Source organism: Limulus polyphemus, unplaced genomic scaffold, assembly GCF_000517525.1.
Source record: "Limulus polyphemus unplaced genomic scaffold, Limulus_polyphemus-2.1.2 Scaffold2893, whole genome shotgun sequence".
Classification (NCBI taxonomy): Eukaryota; Metazoa; Arthropoda; class Merostomata; order Xiphosura; family Limulidae; genus Limulus; species Limulus polyphemus.
The window spans coordinates 9940-37483 of NW_013668503.1; the positions used below are offsets into that span (position 1 = coordinate 9940).

At 34.2% G+C, this 27544-nt stretch overlaps 1 protein-coding gene across 1 annotated transcript in view; it reads right to left on the bottom strand.

Annotated features, from left to right (window-relative positions):
* LOC111087954 overlaps nt 1-27240 on the bottom strand; it is a gene marked incomplete at its 3' end in the record, with an annotated part of 35761 nt that extends 8521 nt beyond the window's left edge. The window contains exons 1-3 of the mRNA XM_022396459.1: nt 26960-27240; nt 6838-6909; nt 2948-3220 (exon numbers count right to left, since the gene is read on the bottom strand). Of these exons, the coding sequence (XP_022252167.1) occupies nt 2948-3220; nt 6838-6909; nt 26960-26966 (352 nt within the window). The remainder of the gene's footprint in view (nt 1-2947; nt 3221-6837; nt 6910-26959) is intronic.
* Nucleotides 27241-27544: the final 304 nt, after the last annotated feature.

Genomic DNA, 27544 nt, shown 5'->3' on the forward strand with positions numbered 1-27544 from the left:
AAATGATGATAAAGATGTAATGGTTACAATTAAAATAGTTAGTGTTGTAACCGTTACATCTTTATCATCATTTAAAATAGTTTGTGTTGTAACCATTACATCTTTATCATCATTTAAAATAGTTAGTGTTGTAACCGTTACATTTTTATCATCATTTAAAACAGTTAGTGTTGTAACCGTTACATCTTTATCATCATTTAAAATAGTTTGTGTTGTAACCGTTACATCTTTATCATCATTTAAAATAGTTAGTGTTGTAACCGTTACATTTTTATCATCATTTAAAACAGTTAGTGTTGTAACCATTATGTCTTTATGATCATTTAAAATAGTTAGTGTTGTAACCATTACATCTTTATCATCATTTAAAATAGTTAGTGATGATGATAAAGATGTAATGGTTACAGCACTAACTATTTTAAATAATGATATATATGTCATACCTGAACACATATATTTCAACGATTATTTTAACCCTAGTTAGTACTAGAATAAAACCAATACCCAGCCTTTTGCTACCTAGCAATATTTTTTTTCGTTCCCCATGGAGATCTACAGTGTTTATTTGTTTGTAGTTAAGCACAAAGCTACATAAAGCTCTACCCACCACGTGTATCGAAACTCGGTTTCTATCGTTGGAAGCCCGCAGACATACCGCTGAGCCACTGGGGGGCATACAGTGTTTACCCAGCCACTTTTTCAATCTTTGCAAGGTAAACTGGTAACTTAAACCTCGAATAAATATTTCTCTCTATGTTTACTTAAATAACTGTTCATTTTCTGCTTCATAAGGCTTCAATAAACACTTAAATCTTCCTGATTAATGTCGATTCTTGGCAAGAAATTAAACTGAAATTAATAACTGTGTACAAAATGTGTAATCAGCTAAAATAACTTTTTAAGTTTAGAGATGTTTTGGTGTACGTTTTGAAAGACGTTAGATTTAAATAAACTAGTAACTATCAGAATGGTATCATAGTGATTAAATATGTAGAACAATTTAATATTAGAACTTTGGGCAAAAGATTTGAGTGCGAAAAAAAACCCTATATAATCTATTGCATAAGTAGTTTCGTTTAAGATTACTTTAGATCCAAGTTGTTTTTTTAAAAGATGTTATAAAAAAGGGACTTCGCAAAATGGAAAATGAAGGTGAAATAAGAGAAAGGATCATATAAACTTTCAATCTTTTATCAATATTTTATCCTGAGACGTCGCTAAGCATTGGCACAAGGTTCCTGTATCCCGATTCTAGTTGACAGTGCCCCGAATCCCAAGTTGATGTCATGAAAAATCAGAATAAAAACCATGATAGATATCATACTGAGCCCCGATATCTTTTAAGCACTTAGCGACGCCTCCGATTTAACTTTTTCATGTATGTACCTTTCTCAATATTAGGCTTAACTATATAATATTCTGCAATAAAAATCAATAAAATAATACCAAAATATATTACCTTAAATATAATTAATTAGAATGGAAGTTTAGTAAACGTTTAAAGTTTCGGAGAAGTTTCTAGATGATAAAATTTACTTTAATAAGTAAGTTTCTGTTAGGCTTAACCATTATACATGTACTTGCTGTTGGTTCAATTGTACCAGTTAGGTTGAACATCATACTTAAAATTCTTTTCACATGCAACGCTACGAATAGTCCTTGTACGAAGAATAATAAGCTTAGCTGTCGAAACCATTACTAAAACGGTATTTATTGAAGATCGTGATCTTAAAATTTGATAATATATGAACTAATTATATTTATTATTTTTTGGAAATAATGCACACATTAAAACATTATATTCTAGGCCGTTATAAATTAACAAAATAACTACAGAGTATGCAAATATTAAAAAAAGTAAAAGAAAAACAGATGATGTACAAGTAAAGCCAAACGAAGCCTTAACATTGTAAAAAAGTTTTCTAGAAATTTTTGAACTTGTTAGGGTGATTTTGTGTTACTTTTCTAAATTATGGCGTCTGTACAATAGCTTGAGTTTCATAGTGTTACACATATTTTAAAAGGTACCACCCGTGGGGGTGTAAGTATTGTGCTGAAACGTGTTTATCCAAAGTAATATAAAAAGTTATATTAAGTTTCGTATAACATTTTCAACTTCTTTTATTTTACTACCCAACGGCGGCAAAGTTAATTAGAGAGCGCTTTGAAGACAACGTCCTCTGACGAGAGAAATAAGAAACATATAATTAATATTGTCTCCCGACAACGACTAAGACTAAGTGATGCGGAAACACTGACATGTAGCTAGCTATATAGAAATATAAAAAAAAAAGACAAAAATGAAAGTTAGACATGCGCAAAAGTTATTGAGCTCTTCTGACAAAAGTATACAATGGCAACTTAAAAAAAGTACTTAATATAATTACCTTTAAATGAAATATAAAACTATTTAACTTATCGTTTCTACAATTAATAAATATAAAACAAAAAATCTAAGCAATGATGTTACATAAATTTGCGACTTTATTAAGAATAATAACGACATGATTTAATTAATAATCTGCATTTACTATAATTTTCATTAAAAGTTTTTATGCACTCTACCACCAGAAGTTATTATATAATTGTAGTAGCTATGAACGATATTTTTGCTACAAATATTTGACTAGTATATGTTCACCGATAATTATCATAAGATCTAATTATCAATTTGTCTATATATCCTCAATGGTTTTATGTGATATTAAGATATGACTTTTCCTTGAAATACTTAATAAAGACATATAAATACACGGCTACAGACAAAGTTAAAAAAGCATTAGTTTTAAAGTGCAAGGGATTTCCCATTTTCAACAAAGATTTGCAACTGTCAATAATGAATTACGTTTCTCATATATTTATATAGAGATTCGTATGAACACTGAATATATATTTATACTCCCATTCCTCCAGTCACCTTTTCTCTAAATTAAAACACAACAAATACCTGATAGGCAGATTTTTCTATGATAACTCCCAGCTGGGTGTGATTTAAGTTGTGGCCTGATTATCGAGTGATCTTCTTTGGTCAGTATACAGGTTTGATTGACGTGATCCAAAAAGTAAGCTTTACAATCTTTATTGTTGTAACATAAGTTGTAGCACTGGCTGGGGTCAGTCTGGGCGAGAGCTATGTAGTCATCAGAACTCGTATAGATATTTGCTAATAGCATGACAGACGAGGTTCTAACGAAGGTGGTTCCCTCTTGCGAACATCCACCTAAAACACTGAAATTATCTTAAACACTTCTAGACATAACCACACAGTAGTCTGAAATATTGAAAATTCACTTAATCTAAGGTCCTGATCTGCTTTAGCAATTAATATCAAACATGGTATCCAAACAGCAAGATCAAAAAATTACTGAAGTGCTTTAGAATATAGAGTATTGTAGATGGGATGTGTTTCATAAAATGAATATTATAAACACGTAGATTCAAAAGTATTGGGTAACATTTCTTAGTAAATGTAAACTTAAAGCTAAAATGGCTTAAGATCATTTCTACTGTTCGTTTTCTATTTCAAATCTATATAGAAATATATCAGTTAATAAATATTACAGTAAGAAGTTTTACCAAACTATATATGTATACATTCGCATAATCGGTAGACTCTGTACGTAAGGATGGTCAAGGTACTCAATAGGCATAAAACAAACATGTACACTAAAAAATCAACAATGACAGAGAGTTTTACTTTAAAACACGACTGCCACTTACTTTCATTTGTTTCTTTACCCAACAAGCCCAAAAACAAGGCAAGAAACCATTGCTAAGATACCAAACCAGAAAGTGAACAACCCATGAAATTGTTCATCTTTCTTCTTGTTTCAGTCGAGTTAACTCTACAACTACTTTATCACTAACGTCAGTTTAAAGCTAAATCCCCTCTATGTGTTTCTGGGGCAGTGCACAATGTCATCGCTTAGTCGTAATACTAGTAGCAATTAAAAACAAAAGGAAATCATCAATAGCCGCGGCACTTGAAATTCTTTTAGGCAGGATTAGAGTAAATAAATCTGATACATTTCCCCCTTTTTATTAGCCATATTTTTGTGCGCCAGCAATACCAAAAGTGGGGCGCGCGTATACCCGATTCAATTTTATTATTCATCAGGATCTCTACCAGCCTACCCTCAAATTGAAATTAATTTAGGCAGGAGTAGAGTAAATTAATCTGCTAGACCTTGGGCGTGGTAAAGCACATCAATGAAAAGGGTTTGATCTCCGGAGTCAAAAACTGTAACTATATCTCAAATTGGTCAAGAGATGACGAAGCTATGAGCTAAAAGTTTGTACTTGAAAAAACAAATAAACTCAAAGCTGTTCTATGTGCCACTATGCCGCGGCTAAAAAAATCATACATCTAGCGTAAACGATGTTATTGTTATTTCTTGAAGTTAGCTTTTTTTACAGAAATGTGGTGTTCCTTTAAAAACCTTTATTACAGGGTTAAGCAGAAATTACCAGCCGATAATATTTGAACATTAGATAACTGTAACATGTAGAATACTCAATGCTTTGTACACTACATAATCGGTGTCTTTAAGGAGCCAATCTCTATATTATGTATGAAGTGAAGAAATAAAGAAAAATCAATACACATAATATTAGATTTTATTATACACATTCGTAGAATACACTAACTTTCAGTCAGGGGGAAAACGTCACAAAACCAGCAATAAAAACATTTTATAAATGCAAAACGGTGTAGGGATGGCACGTAGGAATAATCTATGTATAGCTATATCATCCCTATATTCTTGTTCGTGTTATATTTGGCACTGCTATCCCTGCATCATTTTACATTTACATTTTTTTTTTCATTACTTGTATCTATATATATTACCAATAGCAACCTGAACGGCACCTTATGCGATAAATGAGTTAAATAGCCAGGCATATCCAACTTTAATTTATAACTTCTGATAACCAGTTAGTAGCACCCGCTACCTGTTGCTATTGTTATCCTATATTAATTCATGTTATGTGTTTGTGAATTTGTTTGCCTGCAAACTCTCTCCATAGTTTTGGAGCTAGCAGGATCAAACTTGGCAGGCCGACTTAAAGTAGCACGGGGGTCTTCCTTATCTAAGTGACATACCCTTATTTATTTCGGATTCTAAGGGGGCAAAAACGCGTCCTGAAGGTCACCCAGGCATGGTGGAGGTTTAGAAGTAGGTTTGCAAAGTCACTAAATTCGAATATGGCATCGGATTTAGTGTTCCTAACTCTTCATACCCCAACTCACAAGCTAGTAGGACCAAACTTGGTTCAGTACTACTGGCAGGTGTTCTAACGTGTTTATTATTTTTTAAAGCATGAAACCCCTTGTGATAGCTATAGAAGTGACTTGGGATAATGGAGGAGCTTCATCGGCATATTGAGGGTTTCTGTGAATTATGCGGCGGGTTTATGAGCCTCTCTGTTCAGTGTAGGTATTTTATGCTAGTGAATATAATTTTAGTGAATTAGTAGGATTGACTGTTACAGTTAGGAGTTTGTTTACCATCATATTGTGAGTCAACCATTGAACCTTTCGTCCGCAGCCGGGAATGCTAAATACTAGACTATGCCCGACGCATTTATGCACAAACGACAGTTCCTGCACAGCTTGGGCAGTCAAAACCACCACTACTCGTGCTGTGAGGAAGAGTATGAAGAATGATCCACGGCAAATGATTGCTACTGTTGCTGGGCATCTGCAAGAGTGCCTTAATAATATATGAAGTTACCCTTTATAACATGGGCTCCAATGGCAAAGTAACTACATGGAAGGTACTAATCACTCCAGAAAATATTGTACGTCGACGCCAGTGGGCATAACAGATGCTGTCACGCCCTCCTTCCTTTTGGGACTCTATTTTTTCCACGAACCTAGACTTCTGCGATTTTCCGACAGTGGATTGGTACACTTGTGTTTGACGATTACCCGCTTAGGATCTTTCATTTAATCGTCTGGAAGCCACAACTTACGACGGTACTTCTGTTATGATGTGGGTGCCATTTGGGCAACTGGACGATCATAGCTGATACTATGAGAAGGGAGAGTAACTGTTACTCGATACTTCACAGTTCTCGAGCAAGGCTTCTGTGCTAATAATCAACTTACTCTACAAGGTAATGTTTTCAGCTGGGGCTCGTGCTCATTTAGAACAAACCTTTATTACACTACCAATCGCCGGATGTGAACTCTATTAAGTCTGTGCGGCCCGTCTCGATTGTTTCCTGTGAAAGACCCCAAACAACTAACTTTTAGGACCACCCACATCCAAGTTCTTCGCCAGGAGTGGGGTGAAACAACAGAAGCCCAGATTTTACATCTTATGAATATGATGTGTAACCATGTTTCTACCATAACTACTGCTATGATAAGTTCCACTAAATACAAACAGTATTCGTGTTTCATGTTTACCTATTTAACACAACAGCATGCTCTTCTCTCTGGAGTGAGTATCTATTTACGTACTGATAGGCTGTATATGTGTGTTTGTACATACATATATACATATATATGTATTGTAATTCAACACATTCTCGTTTTGTCCAATATAATAAACTTGTATATGTGTAAATCTTTGGCTATAAAATATCATAAGTAACCTTTTAAAATAAAGGACTTTTTAAAATACGTGCCATGAAAAAATTAACGAACTGACTCTGATTTTTATAATAAACAAAGTAAGCATGAAATGATGTAATAACATATAGTAGTGAACAAAATATGTTAAATAGACGTTAATACTTGGCTGATTATAAGTCAAAATATAATAAAAGACATATTAGAATGTTTTTGATTTTCAATATAATAGAATGTAAACCATTTCATCCACTCACCACAATAAATGTCTTGAAGCACTCCACTCCATACCAACAACAGTGTCAGAACTTCTCTCCAGAAGGGTGAACCTAAAACATTCAATGATGTGACTGTTTGAAAATATTTAAAAAAATATGTATAGAATCGCATACTTAGATAAAGCACGAATAAATAAGTCAAAACTTCTGAACAAAGGGAGATCTTATGATACTAACAATGAAGTAGATCAATGTTTCAAAAGTGCTCAAGTTCCTTTTAATTGTAATTGATCATTTCAATAAATGTAAACGGCAACATATGGATATAAGAACATAGTTAACTCTTAAAATGGTTAGGGGGGGGCTCGACTCGAAATCTGAGGGTCGCGGGTTCGAATCCCCGTCCCACCAAACATGCTCGCCCTTTCAGCCGTGGGGGCGTTATAATGTGACGGTCAATCCCACTATTCGTTGGTAGACGAGTAGCCCAAGAGTTAGCGGTGGGTGGTGATGACTAGTTGCCTTCCCTCTAGTCTTACACTGCTAAATTAGGGATGGCTAACGCAGATAGCCCTAGTGTATCTTTGCGCGAAATTAAAAAAAAACAAACAAACAAACTCTCAGAAAGCTGACTTATATATTCATCTTTCACTACTCCTTAGTGTAACTGCATTTATCTGAATATAAAGTAATTGAATTTTAAAAATGATCTTTGTCTTGGTCTGAGCTAATTCAAAATATGTGTGTATAAATCTGTGCATGATTATAAAAACAGTTTATCAAGACACACGGTAGTGTGACGTGCGGCTAAAACAACCTGCAGGAAACACTGTGTGTTACTAACAGGAGTAAAAGTTTAGTAGTTTTCCACTTTCTGCCGCTCGGATTGTAGTAAACCAAACTATCATATATTTTCAGTTAATATGTTCTACTGGACCCTTACTTCACACACCAAATTTCAAGGCAGTCTATTAAGAAATACACAAGATATAAAATCTCCAATTTTGATTGAATTTTTCCTTTTTCGCACCGAAAGTACAGAAACTTTATTGATAGAAAAACATCCATGGATTTTTTTCAAATTTGGTAAACTTATATATAATATTTACAACCTACAGCTAGGTGTCAAATTTGGTCTAATTATAAGCCACTTGTGCAAAGTTATTCAACAAAAACTGCTCAATTTTGACTCAAATTTTTGCGCACATCTACGCAAAAAAGGCACGTGAGCTATTGATCTGAAATTTTACAACGGCTTCGCCTAAAAGTAAAGGTGGATCGTTTTCAGTGTTTTGTCTTTCGGATTAAAAACGGTTGATTTATAGCAGCAAAACTATTGGGTAAAAGCACGTGCAGATATATAAGTATTGATTAGGCCAAGAAAACTAGAACAGCAGATTCTAACTCAAGTTTTCAAAAGAATCATACGGGTGGACGGTGATTATTACTATCGAGTGACACTTTCTTACTTGCTGTGGTTGTTGGTGACTATTGCTAAAAAATCATGATATTTAATCAAAAACACCTTATGTGTGAAACAAAATACGGCCAAAAAAAAAAAGGATTTAACGTGCGACGTAAAGGAATGAAATCAAAATTGGCGGCCAAACTGTTATCTACATTTATAGCATTGATAAGAACTTTACAGTAAATATTCATTCATTAGTTAACTATGCTGCGTATTTTGTTCTACTCTAGATCATGGCCCTAGTTGAACAAAAACACAGCTTAGCTATCTAATGAATGAATATTTGCTGTAAAAAACCTTTTTTTTCGAACTTCATCAATACCTAATATTCCTTCTTCAAAGTCACTTGGTAGTCCTTATAAATGAAATACCTAATACCACTCATGTTTACGAATGTAAATAAAATTCTAAATTCAGCATGTTTTATTAGAAAGTTAATGTGAGGCTTAACACTGCACAATTCATAATGTCAAATATTAAATATATTTGGAATGGCAATAACCTCATGGGATTTTTTCAGTAATCTGAAGTTATAGAGCGTTAGTCTGTGAAGCCCGTTAATGTCAAGTTTTCCTATGAATGCAGTAGGTCTTTGTACTGTCTGGTATTCATAAACATCTTAATTTATTAAATGACATAATGTAGACTGCAGATTAAGTATGCAAGGAATGTTGTTTGCCGCCATAAGCAGAATAAGCAAAAATACTAAATAATACCTATAAATACTTTAGTTACTAGAAAACACAAAAAGGTAAACTTCTTAACACCCTCAGCAGATTTCCTACAATTAATCTTACGTCATGTAACTTAGGAATTTTCCACGTTGGTACGTATATATAGCTTTATATATATATATATATGTGTGTGTATATACACACACACACACAAGAAATCAAATATATTTTGCTCAGGGAAGTGATTACTTAAAATGAAACAACAATAAAAATATCTTTCAAAACTCTTTATTATTGTTAATTTACAACAAGTAAATAGAAAGACACATACATAAAAGCATAAATACCGGTTTCATATCTTCCAGGATACTCTTCAGTTTTTAAAATAAGACTCTAACAAGACCTACTTAACAATGTAAAACTACCCGTATTGTTTGACCTTAAAGTTTTATATATGTTTAAACTCCCTTTGTATGTTAAACTATGTAACACTAAATTTATTAATAAAATAATTTTCATTAAATAATCTCCTATACTTTTCACAGGAATACCAAAATGGAAATATTTGGAAAAAAAAAGGTTCTTGTAAATTATGATATTTCTATAATACACTTATTAATGTGTTTGTTAGCTGGTAATGGACTATTATTTGCATTTTTGTTATGATATTTATGTAAATTTATTCTTAAACGTAAGTTTTCGGTTTGTCCAACAAAAAGATGATTAGAACAAATACAAGATAATACATAAATAACATTATGTGAATTACAACTAAATGCAGAGTTTATAAAAAAACGTTTTCCCTCCAGTAAGGCCTGTAATATATTTAGTGCATGTAACCTTTCCCACAAATAGAACAGTTTGGTTAATTTGAGGGGAAAATATCTTTATCAGATTCCTTTACTTTATTTCCCTGATTTAAGATAGCACATAAACTTTTGGGTTATCTTCGTGATAATACAATTTATTTATTTTCAAACTTAGCTTTTAAAGTTTTATCTGAAATTATTTCCTATTCTTTTTGGATATAATTAATATTAATTTTAACTCCAGAGTAATGGTGGATATAATTAATATTAATTTTAACTCCAGAGTAATGGTGGATATAATTAATATTAATTTTAACTCCAGAGTAATGGTGGATATAATTAATATTAATTTTAACTCCAGAGTAATAGTGGATATAATTAATATTAATTTTAACTCCAGAGTAATGGGTTATTATGAATGAAATAATTTGTTCTTCTTGTATATATTATCTTTATGATTATTGTTAGTTTCCTTTTTAATCTTAGCTAACTTGAAACTTCTCTCTATTACGCCCCCCAGTGGCACAGCGGTACGTCTGCGGACTTACAATGCTAGAAACCGGGTTTCGATACCCGTGGCAGGCAGAGCACAAATAGCCTATTGTTTAGCTTTGTGCATAATTACAAACAAACAAAATCTCTCTATTACATTTTAATTCTACCAATTTTTATTGTTGAACTTCCGGGTTAGAAACAATAAAATAAATTCTGTGAGCTACGCAAAGTGGAATATGTAATTTAGTATGTATAAGATGGTTACTATTAAAATATAAATATTGATGTGAATTGGTAGGTTAGTAATATAAACTCGTTTCAATCTTACCGTCTTCCTTTTTTACAATCCATGTATCTAAAAAAAGATAAACCTAAATTACTCATTTCAAAAGTAAACTTTATGTTAGGATTAATTTGATTTAAATTTTCAAAAAATATTCCAAAATCAAAGGATCTGTTCCATAATAGAAAAGGATAATCTAGAAAACTTTTCCAATTTTGCTTCAAGTAATATAACTATTGAACATTTGAATTTCAAAATATCCTATCATTAAAGTGGCATAAGTTGGAGCCACTTTTGTCCCCATTTACGTTCCAGAGATTTGTTGATATACATTGCCTTTATAAACAAACTAACAATTACCTCAAATACGGTTTATACCTTTAATCGTCACTTCTTTATTGAAACGTGGATGTAATAAATCTGGATATCTATCTATGTAATCCTCAATATCTTTTATAACATATTCATATTTGATAGGTGGATAGAGAGAAACAACAACTAATGATATTAGAATAATATTTTTTAAATTCTTTCTGGTAAATGGTTAATAAAATAAGTATCATATTTTATATAACTTTGTACTCCAGTTATAATTGGTTTTAGAATTATTTCCATAATAGAGCTCAATAGTCCAATCACCTTGTTTTTCCCACTTATATTGGTCTTCAATAGATTTTGGGATGTCTCTTTAGAAACTGAAGAGTATCCTGGAAGATAATACGTGCTTTAGAGCTATTTGTTTTTTGTTGTTTTTTTGTTTGTCAATATTCCACTTATATGAAGCTAGTACTTTTTGTAGAAGCTGCACTCTTCAAATGATGTAATATGATTGTAATATCACTCTTCAAATGATGTAATATGATTGATTGCTCTTCTTCTCTCGTTATACCAACACTGATGCTGAAAAGTTCTAGTTTTATTTGCGAGTGAGAGATTTTAATGTAGTATTAGAACACAAAAGTTGTACCTTTAATCTGCTATTGTGAAAATTCATGTTTGATTTTAGCTTTAATCATTCACAGTTGAATTATCAGCATTTATGGCTTTTATCTTTGATCAACAGTGTGACCTTAACTTCGATATGCCCTATACAATGTGAACATTATTTTAATTTTATACATGTTAACAGTGTATTTCAGATATTCTGTTGCCTTTTATGAAGCTTGAATAAAGAGTTACTTCTTTGTGATGCAGAATCAGTCTCATTATTTTGTTAGTTATATACTTTCTGACACTTAGCTTATAGCCTGCCTATCACAGTCCTCTGTGGCAAACAGAAATTTTGGTGCCATGACCAGGATTCCATGAAGTCAAGGCAAAGTCTGATGTGAAATGAAAGCATATCCTCTCGTTTGCTAACTAATTTTTAATTGTATTTATTTTAGATTATTTTTTCTCAAGTTCTTCCTCTTGATACAAAAAACAAAAACAACGTCTCTCTCTCTTATTCTGGAGGATTTCAAGTTTGGGTAGGAAGAATCAAGTCATATTAATAAGAAACCAAGTGTGGACATAGCCACCGCTCTAGAGTCAAACCCACACCAGGGGTAGTGTTTGCCAACACCTTCAGCCAACCAAAGCATTACAGCATAAAGGAGAAGTTTCCACAAATGGATTTTTGGTCAGGTAAGAAGTTTAACTGTACTGAAATCATGACAGAAGGGTTTTTAAGGATTCTCATATACATTACCCACGTGGCTGACAAACCTAAACCAGAACCTAAGAAAGATCCGAGTGGTGGTTACAGTCTACCAATCAAATTTGTTGCATTCACAGATGAAACTGGGTGTTGCGAAGATTAAGATACCCGAGCAAGCACTTCGTGGCTTAGTTCTTGGCAAAGATAGAAGAGGTTATTACATGCACCATGGACTCAGGGCTCAGGCACTGAGTCAACCTCGAAAGTCCTGTGATCAGAATGATATTGGTAAAGATGTAGTTACAACAGTAATGTTTGAAACGTCATTATCAAACCTAAATATAATGTTCACATTAATGATGAAATAAAAAATCATGGTTCTGTATAGAGCACTCACTAGCTAGATATATTATTCTGTATCATGAGATAACAGTGATTGGGTAACTTTTCTATCTTCAGTGTAGGTGGTGAACAAAATAGATTATTCTTCCTTACATTCAATGGTGAAGAAGAACCTGAATAGTTTTACCAGGCATTTTAGACAAGTGACTATGTGGAATACTTGTTTATAAGGCAAAGCAAACAACATCTCCTGTTTGCCCAAGATGGTTCAGTCCTTGACGCAGTGAAGAATCTCAACAGTTACCAAATAGAAACCTGGGACAGTAATTTCAACAAGCTCTGATCCAGGTTTGATCGTTTAGAAAACTAAGTTATCCATAAGTTATGCTAAATTTAAGAGCCACATTAATCTATTTTGAAAACCTGGATGCTAATTCAAGCAGCCTGCATTATTTACATGGTAAAGCTTATCTAGGTAGTATGGCTGTCACAGATTGAGAAGGAATAAATTCATCAAAGATCTGCCAAATGAGCTGCTGTGGCATGATTTAGGCTTGTTAGTCACTCTCTGTGATGTTAAGAATCAAATAAGTGATAACTTTGAATAAATTGCAAGAATGAAAAAACTGGCAGTGGCTGCTGCTATATGTCTACTGAAAATTAAACCTCTCAAGGATTGTACATTTTGTATAACAAGAAAGAAGTCTCAAACAGGTAAATACAGCATATCAGCATGATGAAGTTCAGCCAAACTGGATCCACCTTAACGATGGGAATGCATAAAATTTTTGCAGCTACTAAACTCTCTATGTGACAAAAGTTGTAACATGACCAACATTTCAAGCTGCCTTGAGATGTCTATCATGGCTATGGAGATGTATAACACTGTATAAAAGAACTTCTTACCTTTTGCTAGCATGCTTAATGTGGTCAAACAGTAACGTTAGAACCATAACCAATATAAAGTTGTGGTGGCACAGAATATCAGAAGTACATTTTCACATTATTTGCATTTCGTAGGTGGTATGATGGCACTAAATACTGGTAATTTTGGAAAGGGTGTGCAATAAACATTATTCTACAGGGCTATTGTCAAGATGCACAATCATCAGCTTGAGCATGACTGGACATGGTAACATGGATTGTAATTATGCAGTAAAGCTATAAGATAGGTTTAATATAATGTACTCAACCTCTGTATTCCTTGCCAATTATGAAGCTGTACTTGCTAAAACGATTATATGATCTAGTGCTATATATGTGCCAATATTGAAGTGTAATCATGAACAGATAGTTACGAAATAACCAGCTGGTTTAATTGTAGAATCAGTAAAAGGAAATGAAAGAATTAAAACTCGTTATATGGCTAGAATTGCTTCAGTTATGCCACATCCAAAAATAAAAATACAGTTTCCAGAACACCTAACTCACTAATGGATGATTTTGCTGACAACCTTGATGAAAGCCATCAGAAGGATCTTAGCAAGTTACTGGGAGATAATGTTAATATTTCACTAGAACTGGATGCCCATCTTGGTAAAACAACCTCTATCTAGCATCATGTAAACATTGGAGATACACTATCTGTTAAAAATTCACTATAGATTTCCCTCAGCATTAAGATATTGTAAATACTGAAATAGAGTGGATATTGAAATATGGAATTAAACAGCTGCTAGAAAGTGCATGATTATCACCAGTAGTTACATCAAAAACTAAAAAGAAAATAATGCTAAATTTTAGTACTGACTTCAGGTGGTTGAAGACGGTAATATGCATCAATCTACTTCTCTTCCTCATGCAGGTGAATGTCTGAATATTTTGGAAGGTTCTCATGGATTTTCTCACATGAGCCTGCTGACAAATTGAAACAGACGATGAATGCAGATCTAAGGATCTTGCAGTATTCAGGAAGGACTTTATAATGTTTGAGTAATACCATTCAAACTTTGTAATACACAAACCACCTTCTAGAGGATGATAGAACTTGCATTACTTGATCTCAGTGTGAGCCGTCTCGAGCATAAGTTTATATAATCAACATACGTAATATTTAGCTGAATCTTCAGTCTGCTTTTGAAAGCCTAAATATGGTATTTTGGAGAATAATATATGCAGGTTTGAAACTAAAGCTAGAAAAACGCTTATAATTTCTTGGACAAGTAGTGGATAGTTATGTAAGCAGATCCAACTAAAGTCAGTGCAGTAAACAACTGATACTGACCGATAAACAAGGGTGCTGTTAAATGTTTTCTTGGTTTAGCATCTTACTATCTGCAATTCGTGAAAAACTGCTCAAATATAGCAGCATTTCTATCTGCTCTGACAAAAGTGTATTCATCGTTTCCTTGTATGGAACGTTACGAAGAGAGCGTTTCCAGAATGTAAAACAATTTTTATTGAATGTACCAATGTTAGTTTATCCACAATAAAGAAAGAACTGCTATTAGTTATAGTATTCACTAAGCACTTCAACACTGTTTAGTAGAGTTTGCTATAAAAGTAGACCTTGCGTCACGGCAATGGCTAATTAATCTTAAAGACATGGAAGGAACAACTGTACTTTAGATAGCAGTGCTGCAAGAGATCAATTTTATTAAACAATGTTGTCTGAGAAAGCGTCAAGGAAATGTAGATAAACTTTCTGGCAAAAGAGTAAAATCATCTTTGCTTACAAAATGCTCTGATATATATATATAAAGCAGTTTTCTATCTCTCTCGTAATGGAACTCAGGTGAACTCCTCAAAGATAGATTTTAAATAGATAAGCACTCATATGCATGGTTCGAGTTTGACAGCCATTTCAATTTCACTGCTTTAATGCCATGAACGGGAGTTTAACTGATGATGAAAATTCGCAGCAAAATACGTAAAACTGATGCTAAATGAACGTGACATTTAATGTCATGCATAGCCTAAGTATCATTGCATTCGATATATGATTGGCGTGTTATAACTCAAAATAGTAGTACTTTTAAAGACCATTATTGCCGGGTGCCTTTGCTAGTAGGAATTAAAACTGAGGTGTAAGTAAACGTTGTCCCAATGATAAATAGACTGAGCAACATGAAGAAAGCTATAAATAACTGGCTAGTAAAGTTGAGTATAGGAAGAATAGTTAAAGGACTATAATTTAGCATGGACACTGCTTGTCATGAAGCAGGTGAAGTGCAAACCAAATGGTGCATTGAATATCACTCAGAAGTTTGTAACCTTGGTCAATTACATGAGTAACTTGAAACATCAGAGGAGATATTCTGTCACCGGTCTGGTTCTTGGACAAGTGGCTGCTTTCAAAACTTATAAATATTTGGCCAACAAGTTGCATGCCCTGTTAATTTAATTTATTATCTTCCCCGATAACTGAAAATGTTATTGTTTGTTTGCAGTATTATGAATAATGGTCACAAATCACTAATTCTAAGGTGTATGTGCTTGAATGGGAAACCTGACCAAAATGAACCTGCAATAAAACTCACAAAGAAGGACAGTAACAACACAGAAATTAGTTTTTGCTGAGGTGAACAACAGTAGTCTCCTGATATGATTGAACTGGACAGTATCTGGTGCTTTGACAACATAATCTATCAAAACATGAGCTTTGGTAATCACATGATGTATGAAAGTACATGGAAAATGTTGATAAACTGAAACCGAGTTCCTCGGATGAACCTAGCGTTAATTAACTGAACAAGACAGACAAAGAGATAGAAAATGAATTTTCATATAGCGGCATGAAAGAAGAATCTACTAGCCTCGACGAAGGTGACACATGATGATGCCACAAGTACTTATCTATGACAAGTCAGGTGAGGAAGAGTCAGACTCTTAGTAAAAGTGGCCATAAAAATCATTGAATTCTCTCGATATTATGATTGGGAATAAACAGTTACAAACTAGAATATTGATGACATTAAACAAGTCATGATAAATAACTTAGTACTGAAAAGGCTTTGTATCCCTTATCTTTTGAATGCTTTGGCGAAATATTTACTATTATGGCAATAATGATACAGTATTCAATGATGACACAGTATCGGGCCAGACGTAGCCTAGTGGCTAGTCTGCTCAGATTATGAATCGAGGGTTCATCGTTCATGGCTTCTTGCTGCAAAAATGCACTCTGCACTTTGGAGCCTTAGGTGTTGTGTAAGAGTAGCTGTCAACTCCCAGAAAAGAATAGCCCAAGAATTGATGGTGGGTGCTGTTGTCTAGCTGGCTTCCCTCTAGTCAGTCTTATCAGATCCAAATTAGAAATAGCTATAGACGGATAGTCCTTTGTGTAAAAATTCTGAAACTAATCTGGTAAGAGGATCATATTTGATTGCAAAAATTTCGTGTAGCAGCAAAATCAGTATAATTATTTGAATAAATTATACGCATTTTTTATTTGGCCCAAGACTAATTAGAAGTATTTTCATGTGTGTATGATTGATGCACACAACGATATGTATAAATGCATGCAAATATGCTATACAGTTTGCTAAGGTGAGAATGGTAGCGGTAGAAAAAGGGAAGGAGAATGAGATATAACACACTGTATGTATACAATATATTAAATAGCCAATGTTTAAATTATTGTAGATTTATCTGGGAAAAGGCTTTGGATGGCATGGTGAAATAAAATATTTCTAGTAACAGACAGTACAAGTACTAGTAACAGTTGATAGCAGTTGTTTGTCTGTTCTTGTTTCATTTCCAGAGCAATGAGAACAAAGGTTGAAAAGTAAATCTTAATATAATTTATGACTTAAGCTATAAAAATATAACATGAAACCAACACAAAGACAAGCTACGTACGTATCTTTCCTCATGATCTTTTATGACTCTGTTAATTGGTAACTGTTCTCTAATTGGTATTAGCGGGATAATAATTGTTTTAAATTGTAGAGGCTTACAAAACGGTATCAACAACAAACGTGTTGTCATAAAGCCAGTTGAAAGCATAGGTGTAACATTACTGGGACGTTTTGGTATTTCATTACATAAGAACATGTTGTCTGAGCCATGCAATGAAAAGTGAATATGGAAGTTATACTACCTCATTAATTATACAATGAAGGAACCAAAAGTTTCTTGATGTGACAGTTTAAGATGCTATTTAGAGTACAAGTACATATATTTAATCACACATCGTACTCTGGTTAATCCTATGCTGAAACCTGGAATCGAAACTTGTCCAAGGCATGACTGACTAATGCCACCCCCCACCTTGCAGAAGTAGAGTAAAATAAAAACTGTTTTGAAACTTACTTTTTTTGGCAAACTTTATACTTAAATATATGTGATCTCTTTATCTTTGAAATGTTATAATGGAAATACTAAGCAAATTTAATGTTAGAATTAAGGTTGAGATTTCAAGTCTCTGTATTTCTACTCTGATAGAAGTGGTATGCTACTTACAATAACGTTAAGACTAATTTGAAGGAGGCGAAGGTAGCTCTAATACTTCTGTATAAAGCAACACTATCATCATCAGCTACTGATCCTTCTTCCTTGAGAATACTCTACCACTCCAGGCACTGACCCATTCATTATAAGTTAAATGACAAGATACACAGTGGCAGCAGGCATGGAGACAAAACACGGGCTGTTACAAACGGGAAGATTGGAAAGGTGAAGCAGCTCTAGAAGGAGTTAGAGCAAACCATCCCTCATTTAAAAGTGATAGACTAAAGGGAATTCATCTGGTAAACATCATCCACCACCAACTTTTTGGCTACTTTATTTGAATAGTTGGATTGACTGTCACAATACTACGCCCCCACGGCCGAAAAAGTATATTCAGTGATGGTATTCGAGCCTGCGACCCACAGATTCTGAGTCAAGCACCCAAACCTATTGATAAATACGATGTATGCCTAATTTTCTTTCTGTATTTTTCATTTGGGAATTAAACTGAAATATTATATTTTTAATGTATCATTTTGCTTATTGACGTTCTAAATTATAAGTGCGAATTAATATATGTATATATATGTTTTTATTCTGGTGTAGCGGTTTACAGGGAAATGTGGTGTGTACAATTTAGAAGCTTGTAATTACTACTAAGATTTATTTATGTTGTTTTCAAGTCGTTGTGTGTTGGTATTCATGCCACAGCATAGTATTGCCTGAAGGATTATAAATAGACATTGTTTACCTGGCAGAAAATTTAACTTGTGTACTGGGTGCCTGTGAGAATCTCGTTTTCCTGCCCATCATGTTTCTGTGAGTGATATATTTAGTCAGTGCTGCTAGCTGATGTCACGTCCTATTACGTTCTGTACGGTTGATCCATTGGATCCAGTTGTGATCAAGATATGTTGTGTGTATATCTTGAGTATTGACGTTTATATCCTGCTACTCTCATTTCACATGCTCTCTATTACATGTTTGTCGTGAGGCTAAGAGTTAGAATACAGATGCGGATTTCATGCTTGCGGTGTTAATGAATACTTTATTTAGTCCCCAAAAGGAGACCAAGTGTTCCTACATTTGAACTGACAGACTAGAGGGAAGGCATCTAAATAATAACACCCATTATCAACTCTTGCACTAATTATTGGAGTTTGACCATCACTCTTATAGCGCAACCTTGGCCCTAAAGTATGAAGAGCGTTTTTGCGGCAAAGAGCCGAGAACCATGAACCCTTAGATTTCCAGTTGTAGTAATATCATAAAGACACATTTCTGTGACACCAAAAATTTGCATGTGGACCTGTGTGTAAGCTCATTGCCCTCAGAGACAAATAAAGGCCCAAAATAGGCCTAGGGGCTAGCATATCTGACTGGAAATCCGTGTTACTACTACACATGGTTCGCACTTTCAGCTGTGGGTGCACTGACAGTCAGTTCCACTATTTGGTTAAGAATAGCCGCTTCAGACACCGAGTACTTTTGAATGGTTTTCGTCCCTACGACTGCAGCCCAAAATTAGGGATAACTATACCAGGACCATTAAGATCTTTAATTTGGCCGTTTAGCCCATTGTGCGCGAAAGCTGTCTTTTAGGTGAACAAATAGACAGACATCATAAAAATAAGTTAACAGTGTGAATATTGTTGTTTATACAAAGGATCTTCGGAAACTTGCAGAAACCATAAAGGGAATTAACTTATGAGAAGCAAATGTTTACAATGACATAAAACTGTGCTTGAAGATATAAATACATTTGCACTTTTGACTTTTCATTCTCTTTGTGACTAATAACAATTTCACCGTCTACTTGTATAACAGGTATGAAATTGTTCTAAAGTATGTGAACCAACATATATTCTCTTTCACCATAGAAACAGCTCCCCACGATCTAAATCAGCTGGGTTTCTAGAGCGGCAGGTGTACCATTCAAGTTTATGTCGTGTTTGTAAAATAGGCTATATAGACTGCGCCCAAATCTTGCCTCGAATTTTCACGTTCTAAGCCCTCAAGCTTAGCGATTGGCTGGCAGTAACTAAGTGCTGTAAATAAATTGACGCGAGATCCATATATATCTGAAACGAAGTTCCACTACTCTCCTATTAGGGTAGTGTTCTACCCTCCACTCTCCACCTGTAACTCATTCAGCCCACCCAACCAACACCCACTGATGAGGGTCGGGTCAATGCCCTAGACTCTTTTCCTATCATGCTATGTGCTTGTAATGCTCTACGTCCAGTTATGCTAACTTGACTGGGGAGGGGCAAAGCTTGAATAGTCGTGTACCCGCTGTGAGGCAGTGGGGAGGGACCCTCAGAAATAAAGTACTACCGGTGATAAACCACTTCGTTATTCTGAAGAAGAGATTTGGAACACATTAGACACGTACGAAAATAAGCATGGAATTAAAAGGAATTGTATGCATACACAAATATACATAGTCGCTTTATCATGAGAGATAAAGTAAATTAACTGTAATCTCTCGATATAAGAAACTGTATATTAAAAAAAACAGACTGACCAAGCTTGCAATGATTGTATTATAAAACTCGTTATAAAATAATGGCATTACTAGTCTTCAGAAAAAAGATGTAATTCGAGTCATTAAGTTATTTCTTCTTAACACCATATTAAATCATTTCCATTAATACCAGGAATCAAACGTTCAAACCAGAAGGTCTGGCATGGCCAGATGGCTAGGGCGCTCGACTCGTAATCTGACGGTCGTGGGTTCGAATCCCCGTTACACCAAACATGCTCACCCTTTAAGCCGTGGGGGCGTTATAACGTGACGGTTAATCTCACTATTCGTTGGTAAAAGAGTAGTCCAAGAGTTGGCGGTGGGTGGTGATGACTAGCTGGCTTCCCTCTAGTCTTACACTGCTAAATTAGGGACTGCTAGCGCAGATAGCCATCGTGTAGCTTTGCGCGAAATTCAAAATACAAACATCAAACCAGAAACAAATCTTGTTTAAAAGAAGGAAAAAAAAAGATTCATCAGTTCTCTAAAAGAATAAATTCAAGACTATAAGTCGAAATAATTGCTAACCAGAATATCATACACTTACGATATTAGATACTTATACAAAAAAAAAAGAGTTAATAAGAACCCCAAATATGTAAACTTAACAAAAAAAATTATAAAAACTTCTTAACGTAATTATCAAAATTAGATGGTTTATTGACCAAAGCCATATCTGTTTATCATTTATGTATAATCGGGCCGAGTGTGACCTAATGGTTATCGTGCGGCTCCAGTGTTCGCGTCCCAATCCTGCAAACAATAGAAATAAAATCGCGTTTCGAATTTTAGGGTGCGTTTCTGGTCAGACAAGTGTAGCCTAAAAGCTGTCGGTAGGTGCTGTTTACTAGCTGCCTTCCCTCTAATCTACCAGCTCAAAACTAAAGACGGGTAACGCAGGTAACACTTGATTAGTTTAACGCAAATACCTGAAACAACGCGCTAAACACAACAAGCAAAGAAACCTTTTTATGTTACTTTACTGCAAAGATCAAGAACGCCGCGCCCTTTATGCCCAGTATACACGTGCGTAGTGAAAGAAAGTTAGGAAATACGCAACAACTTTTAAAAGAAAATAAACAACTGGTCCTACAAAAAGGGAGCGTCCAGGGGATGAATTCCAAACCTCAGAATTTTTGTTCCTCAAAGAAATGACAACCTTTGGAAATGCAAGGGTTGTTCTGCTGTGTTTTATGGATTTTCTTTGGTCCACATGGCACAGTTATGGGTATGTATGTGACTATGAAGACTGAAGTAAATTTCTTCTACCTCTAGAATGCATCATGACCAATTTTGAACAATTACAATGCCAGTCATGAACTCCATTGGAAATGTTTTTAGATATCTCTAGGAGCACATTTTTTAACCCGTCAACATACCAGATGATGTACGGGTGCAACAAAGAGTAATGTACAAAACGATTTGCACACAATCTGATCTGCCATATATCCTGGACACTACTTGCACCATCCTGCGGTAGGGTTTTAATGGTGTGTGGCATCTCTACTAATTGTTGAGGACGCTAAACCTTTTATCTCTCTGAACTTTCTAGCCAATCTTCTGAGAGCATCACATGTGTTGACCCTGCAGAGGTATAGAAGGAGTGTTACTATGGAGTTGCAGCCATTTTGATGGTGCAGCTTCACCCACATGACCCGTTGTTCTAAACTTAACATTGTGTTGTACCTTCCACTGAACAACAAGTGTGCATTCGACTCTGCTTATATATACTACACTAATTTGCATAGCAAATGTAAATTCTATATTTCTCATATTACACACTTTAACCCATATAAGCATATCTTGATAAAGCTACCTTTATTACATTTTCTGCTATTTGTGTGAAACAATTATCCCTTTCTATATCTGTTGAACTTCATAAGAGTTTACGGTTCACCTACCACTATATTTATCTCATTGTTACATCGTTATGCATCACAGATTCTACAAAGGATCAAATATAGATCATGCAACATCATCGTTTAATGTTTTCTGAAGTAAATACATATAATATGTTATGCTGTTGAAGACAGGTCCTCTATTACATAATGCACACAATCTTTACAAACAAGCTATATATATATATATATATATATGCATACAAACATTTTGCAATTACTTTTTTCGTGGATGAGTATAGGGATGTTTTACTTTGTGAATATCACAAACTATTAATCTGGTGTTAAAACAAACAAACTATTTACACATCTAATTACTAGACATGGTGTTCCCTGTGCTTTATATGTGGCCTGGGGTTGTAGCATTAAACTGTGTGTCTATGTGTTCATTGTGTGAGTGTAAACAACAGATACTTTCAGTAATATATTCTTTGTTGTATACAAAGGAATCGCATTGACAATTATCCACACAAAGAGCTTATTCAGTGTCAGACTTCGTCTGTTTTAATCTTTATCATGCTTAGCCTCTACACTATCATAGGAACACTCAATTTTCAATTAAAACAATTTTGTTAAACTATATTTTAAATTATTTCAATTTACATTTCACGTAGAAACGTCATCCAGGACAATATTTAATTCGGTAAATTGATCTACAAAAAACTAGATTTGTACTTTTGAAAAAATGTGTTCTGTGGTATATCTTTCTAGTTTGAGTTTCAAAGATACTAAACTGACTTTTTTATTTGTTAGCGCGGTCGTTTGTTGATGCAATTCCATCAAAATATCTCATATTTTTGTGTTATATCCTGTTAATCACCTAAGTTTACTGCCAGGAGAAATCTTGACGACACTCATAGTACGGAGGCCGAACCGGTGGTCACTTCAAGATTTAAATGGATGTTGTCTGTAAGACGTTTCTAAGAAATTAATGTACAGAATGCGATATTCCCCACTTGCAAATACACACGAGTTCGGAATTATACGTTTTTACTGCACTTACAAACATAAATCTTGAATAAACGAAGCATTTACCATTGCAGCAAAATAATGTAATAACCTGTTTGTGATAACACGTCACAGCTTTCGGTTCAAATTAATGCTCACCGAGTTCATCTGGAAACTTTAGCAGCTAAGTTTGTTTGTTTGTAATTAAGCACAAAGCTACATAATAACCTATCTGTTCTCTGCCCACTACGGGTATTAAAACCCGGTTTCTAACGTTGTAAGTCCGCAGACATGCCGCTGTGCCACTGGGGGGGGGGGGGCAGCAACTACATTAAACGTATTTTACACTTTACAATAGCGTTGAGAGACATTCCAAAATTTTCAAGATTTTTTGCCGCATAGCGGCTCCTAGAGCGACACTGAGTTTTTCAAGTACAAACTTTTAGCTCATAGCTCTGTCACTTCTTGATCGATTTGAGATCTAATTACACTTTTAGACTCAGGAGGTCAAACTCTTTCGATTGATGTATTTGACCACGCCCGAAGTCTCGTAGATTAGTTTACTCTAATCCTGCCTAAAATAATTTCAATTTGAGGGTAGGCTGGTAGAGATTCTGATGAGTAATAAAATCGACTCGGGTATACGCGCGCCCCACGCTTAATATAGCTAATAAAAAATGAAAAAAAAGTATCATAGATTAATTTGCTCTAACCCTGCCTTAAAGAATTTCAAGTGCTGAGGCTATTGATGATTCTCTTTTGTTATACCTAATTTTTATCCGAAAGACTATTATATTTTATACTTTGAACATTTCTAACGAGTGTTATCCATATTTGCGTTTGATACGCTCGCTCCTAATAATCAAATAATTGAGTTAAATAACATAGCTATGCTCAAAATTTGTTGCCTGCTGAAAAGCGAAAGTGTTCTTCCAGCAGTAATAAACTCCATTAAGAACATTCACCACTAAAACTACACCCCAGTTTCAACTTACTGATACGACTGGGGTGGATGTTTGAGTTACTGTCAAATACCAATGATTGATGTAATGCCTCGAAAACGTGTTTTGTGAAGATCTTGTCAAGGATTAGGTTCGTCAAAAATCCTGGTTTAACGTTCACTGGCTTTTCGAGTTTTGATTCACTACGTTCGTACAGGTGCACCAATCAAAAGAAAAGTACTGTAAATTACTTTATCGTGAGAAAATATAAGGAATACTGCATTTTTACATGAATGTCAACTTTAATGCACCTGAACAAGATATAATGAAACAAATGAATAACACGCTAATATGGAGTTTGAGATAGAATGCATCAAAATTAATGTTCTTGTGAAGAATACTCATCAGTATAATATGTTAAAATTTACCTATAGAATTCACTTTTGTTATTACCAGACTTTCTCTTACTTGGAAATTTAAGGAAACAAATTTTTTTCGAAAGTTCGATGGTGTAATGACTCAGTTTGTTTGTTTGTAGTTAAGCACGAAGTTACACAAAGGGTTATCTGTGTTCTGCCCACCACGGGTATCGAAACCCAGTTTATAGCGTTGTAAGTCCGCAGACATGCTGCTGTGCCAGTGGGGGATGACTCAGTTTGAACAACAACAAAACATAAAGTTAGGTATATAAAATACAATTTTAATAGTTTGGTTTTGAGTTTATTTCCTGATTAAGTATATTTTACTACAAGTTACAGCTTTTACAGTAAGTAAGATTTGATTTTAGAACAGGTTTTCGTTAGGACACATTTATATAAAGACAGGATATCTTATAGAAATATTTTTATAAAATAAATAAAAACAAGTTCCGTGAGAATGCCTTTCTCTTTCTTCGTAGTGTTAAGACAAAGCCAACAAAACCAGAGGCAAACTTAACAATCTCAGGGACGCATCTTTTACAAATTTACAAAAGAACTAAGTTGTATTTTTTAAACTTTGGGCAGTATAAGAACAAGGCTGACAATATAAAAATATTTACAAAAAAATTGTAAGTGAAAAAAATATTGCTTAATAATATATCAACCACACCATATTTGCCATATCCAGTGCTGGCGATGCCTTTCGCCCAATACCAGGTCTCATCAGACTGGCTAGGATACAACAGACACAGTAGCAGTTCAGACGCTATTTATATTATCAAATGATTTGAATAACAAGTGTTCCGGTGTGACGTAGATTAAGTTGGTGAACAGTAATTGTTACTTAAGCCACTACATATAAGAATAAGAGTATCACTTTATTAACATTATATCAATGATTTTACTTTAACATCAATATAATCTTCTCATCTGATAGCTCGGTTTTGAATATACTTAATATTTGAATAATTGAAGATTAATTATTCCATTATGCTTCGTTTTCAATATTCACTATTTTGATTCTATACTAAATGGTGTGTATTTTTTCGGCAGGTGAGAAATACAATGTACTTTATTTTCCGTTATAAGAGAAGTTTGGGAACTTGTATGTTCTTGTAGACGAAATATTTGATAATATTGGAGTAAAGGAACTAATGGCGAAACCCTTGAAAGGAAGGCATCGAAGAATGAAAACAGTCAGAGAAAAACAGCAACGAAACAACTGGAAAGTTAAGAAGGAGTGATACGTGTGGAGTTTGGGAAAAAGAAACTGAACACTTACCATCATAGTACACGTACAGAACAAGAACAACATATAGGAAATTCATGATGTCATAAAAAATATACGAATTCAACCCAGGAAATAGACATATATATATATATACATATATAAAGCACTATTGATATATTTACCGTTTGTTTGTTTATAATTAAGCACAAAACTACACAATGGTCTATCTGTGCTCTGCCCGCCACGGGTATCGAAACCCGGTATCTAGCGTTGTAAGTCCGCAAACATACAGCTGTGCCACTGGGAAGGGGCTATATTTACCGTAAATACTGATTTATTGTTTTCATTCGGAAATAGGACATTTTTGTGATAAGTCGAAACATTTTTACTGTCTGTTTATTCACTTTCTGATATTATCCAGGATCTTAAATTTCACTTTCCGACATCTTGAATATAAACTGTTTCATTTGCTTCATTGTGGAAAAATATTTCTTTTTTTTTGTTCGAAACTGTTTCAAGTTTTGCTTGATTACCAGTGATCGCCTAGGGCAGGACAAGGTTACTAGAGTCAAAACAAGCTCTCTCTGACAGCATTTGAATACCGTGTCTACGTGTTATGTTATTATATAGTCATTTCCGAGATACAAGAACCTTAATTATACACACGAGGCTCCCAAACAATTAAAATTACTCCCGTTGTGTCGAAAATTATTTAAAATAGACATTATATAGAGTGAAGACAGAAAAAACAATACATGATTCATTAAATGTGAGAGAATCGTTATACATGTGACCGGAGCAAGGACAGGATTTAAAATTTTCAAGCAAATGAGCAAGAAGTAATATTATTTGGCAATGAGAGTTTTACATAACAAACCACTCAGCAAGACGAACTTCAATGAGGAATTTAACAAAGTAATTTCAAAGATATCTGCTATTTTTCAAGTGCATATATTTAATTTAGCCATTTCTATTTTGAGAGATAGTCATAAAAAGTATTGTTTTGTCTTTTCAGTAAATTACTGTATATTTTCAAATGTAAACAAATATAAAGAAACAACTTTTAAAATTTGGAAGAATCATACTCTATTCTTACCTTTCATTTTAATCTAAGTTAGAAAGTCACTCCAATGAGACCATTAAGTACGAAGAACACTATAAAAACAGGTGTTTGACGGCTCTCTCTAAATTAATTATGCACACAAAACTAAGTCGAAGGTACCACAAGAACGAAAGAATCGCCCCCTGTTGCAAAAGCCAGACTACTGGTTAGTGATCCTTTACGAGGTATACTTTCCAACACACACGCCGATTTCAATGTTTTTCCCGCCGTAGGTAGATTTAGACCCTCGTCGACACGTATGCGGAGGTGCTTCAACCAGGTGGCTCTCAGTTGATGTGATTCTTGTCGTTAGAGGGCGTTAAGATTTCGTGGTAAGCTTCTTTGCTGCTTTACTGCTTCCTCGCGCATAGCCTAATTGACTTGTATCTATTTTTTCAGTTCTTTTGCAACACAGAATAGATTTTATACAACTTTTTTTGAAGAAAATTGTTAATATAATTTATGCACGTTAGCAACAATATATACTTGTAGAACAAGTGAAGATGACAATATTATACACCAACCAACATGTGCTGGGAAGATGTATTAGTATTCAGATCATATTTGTTTGCTTCACAG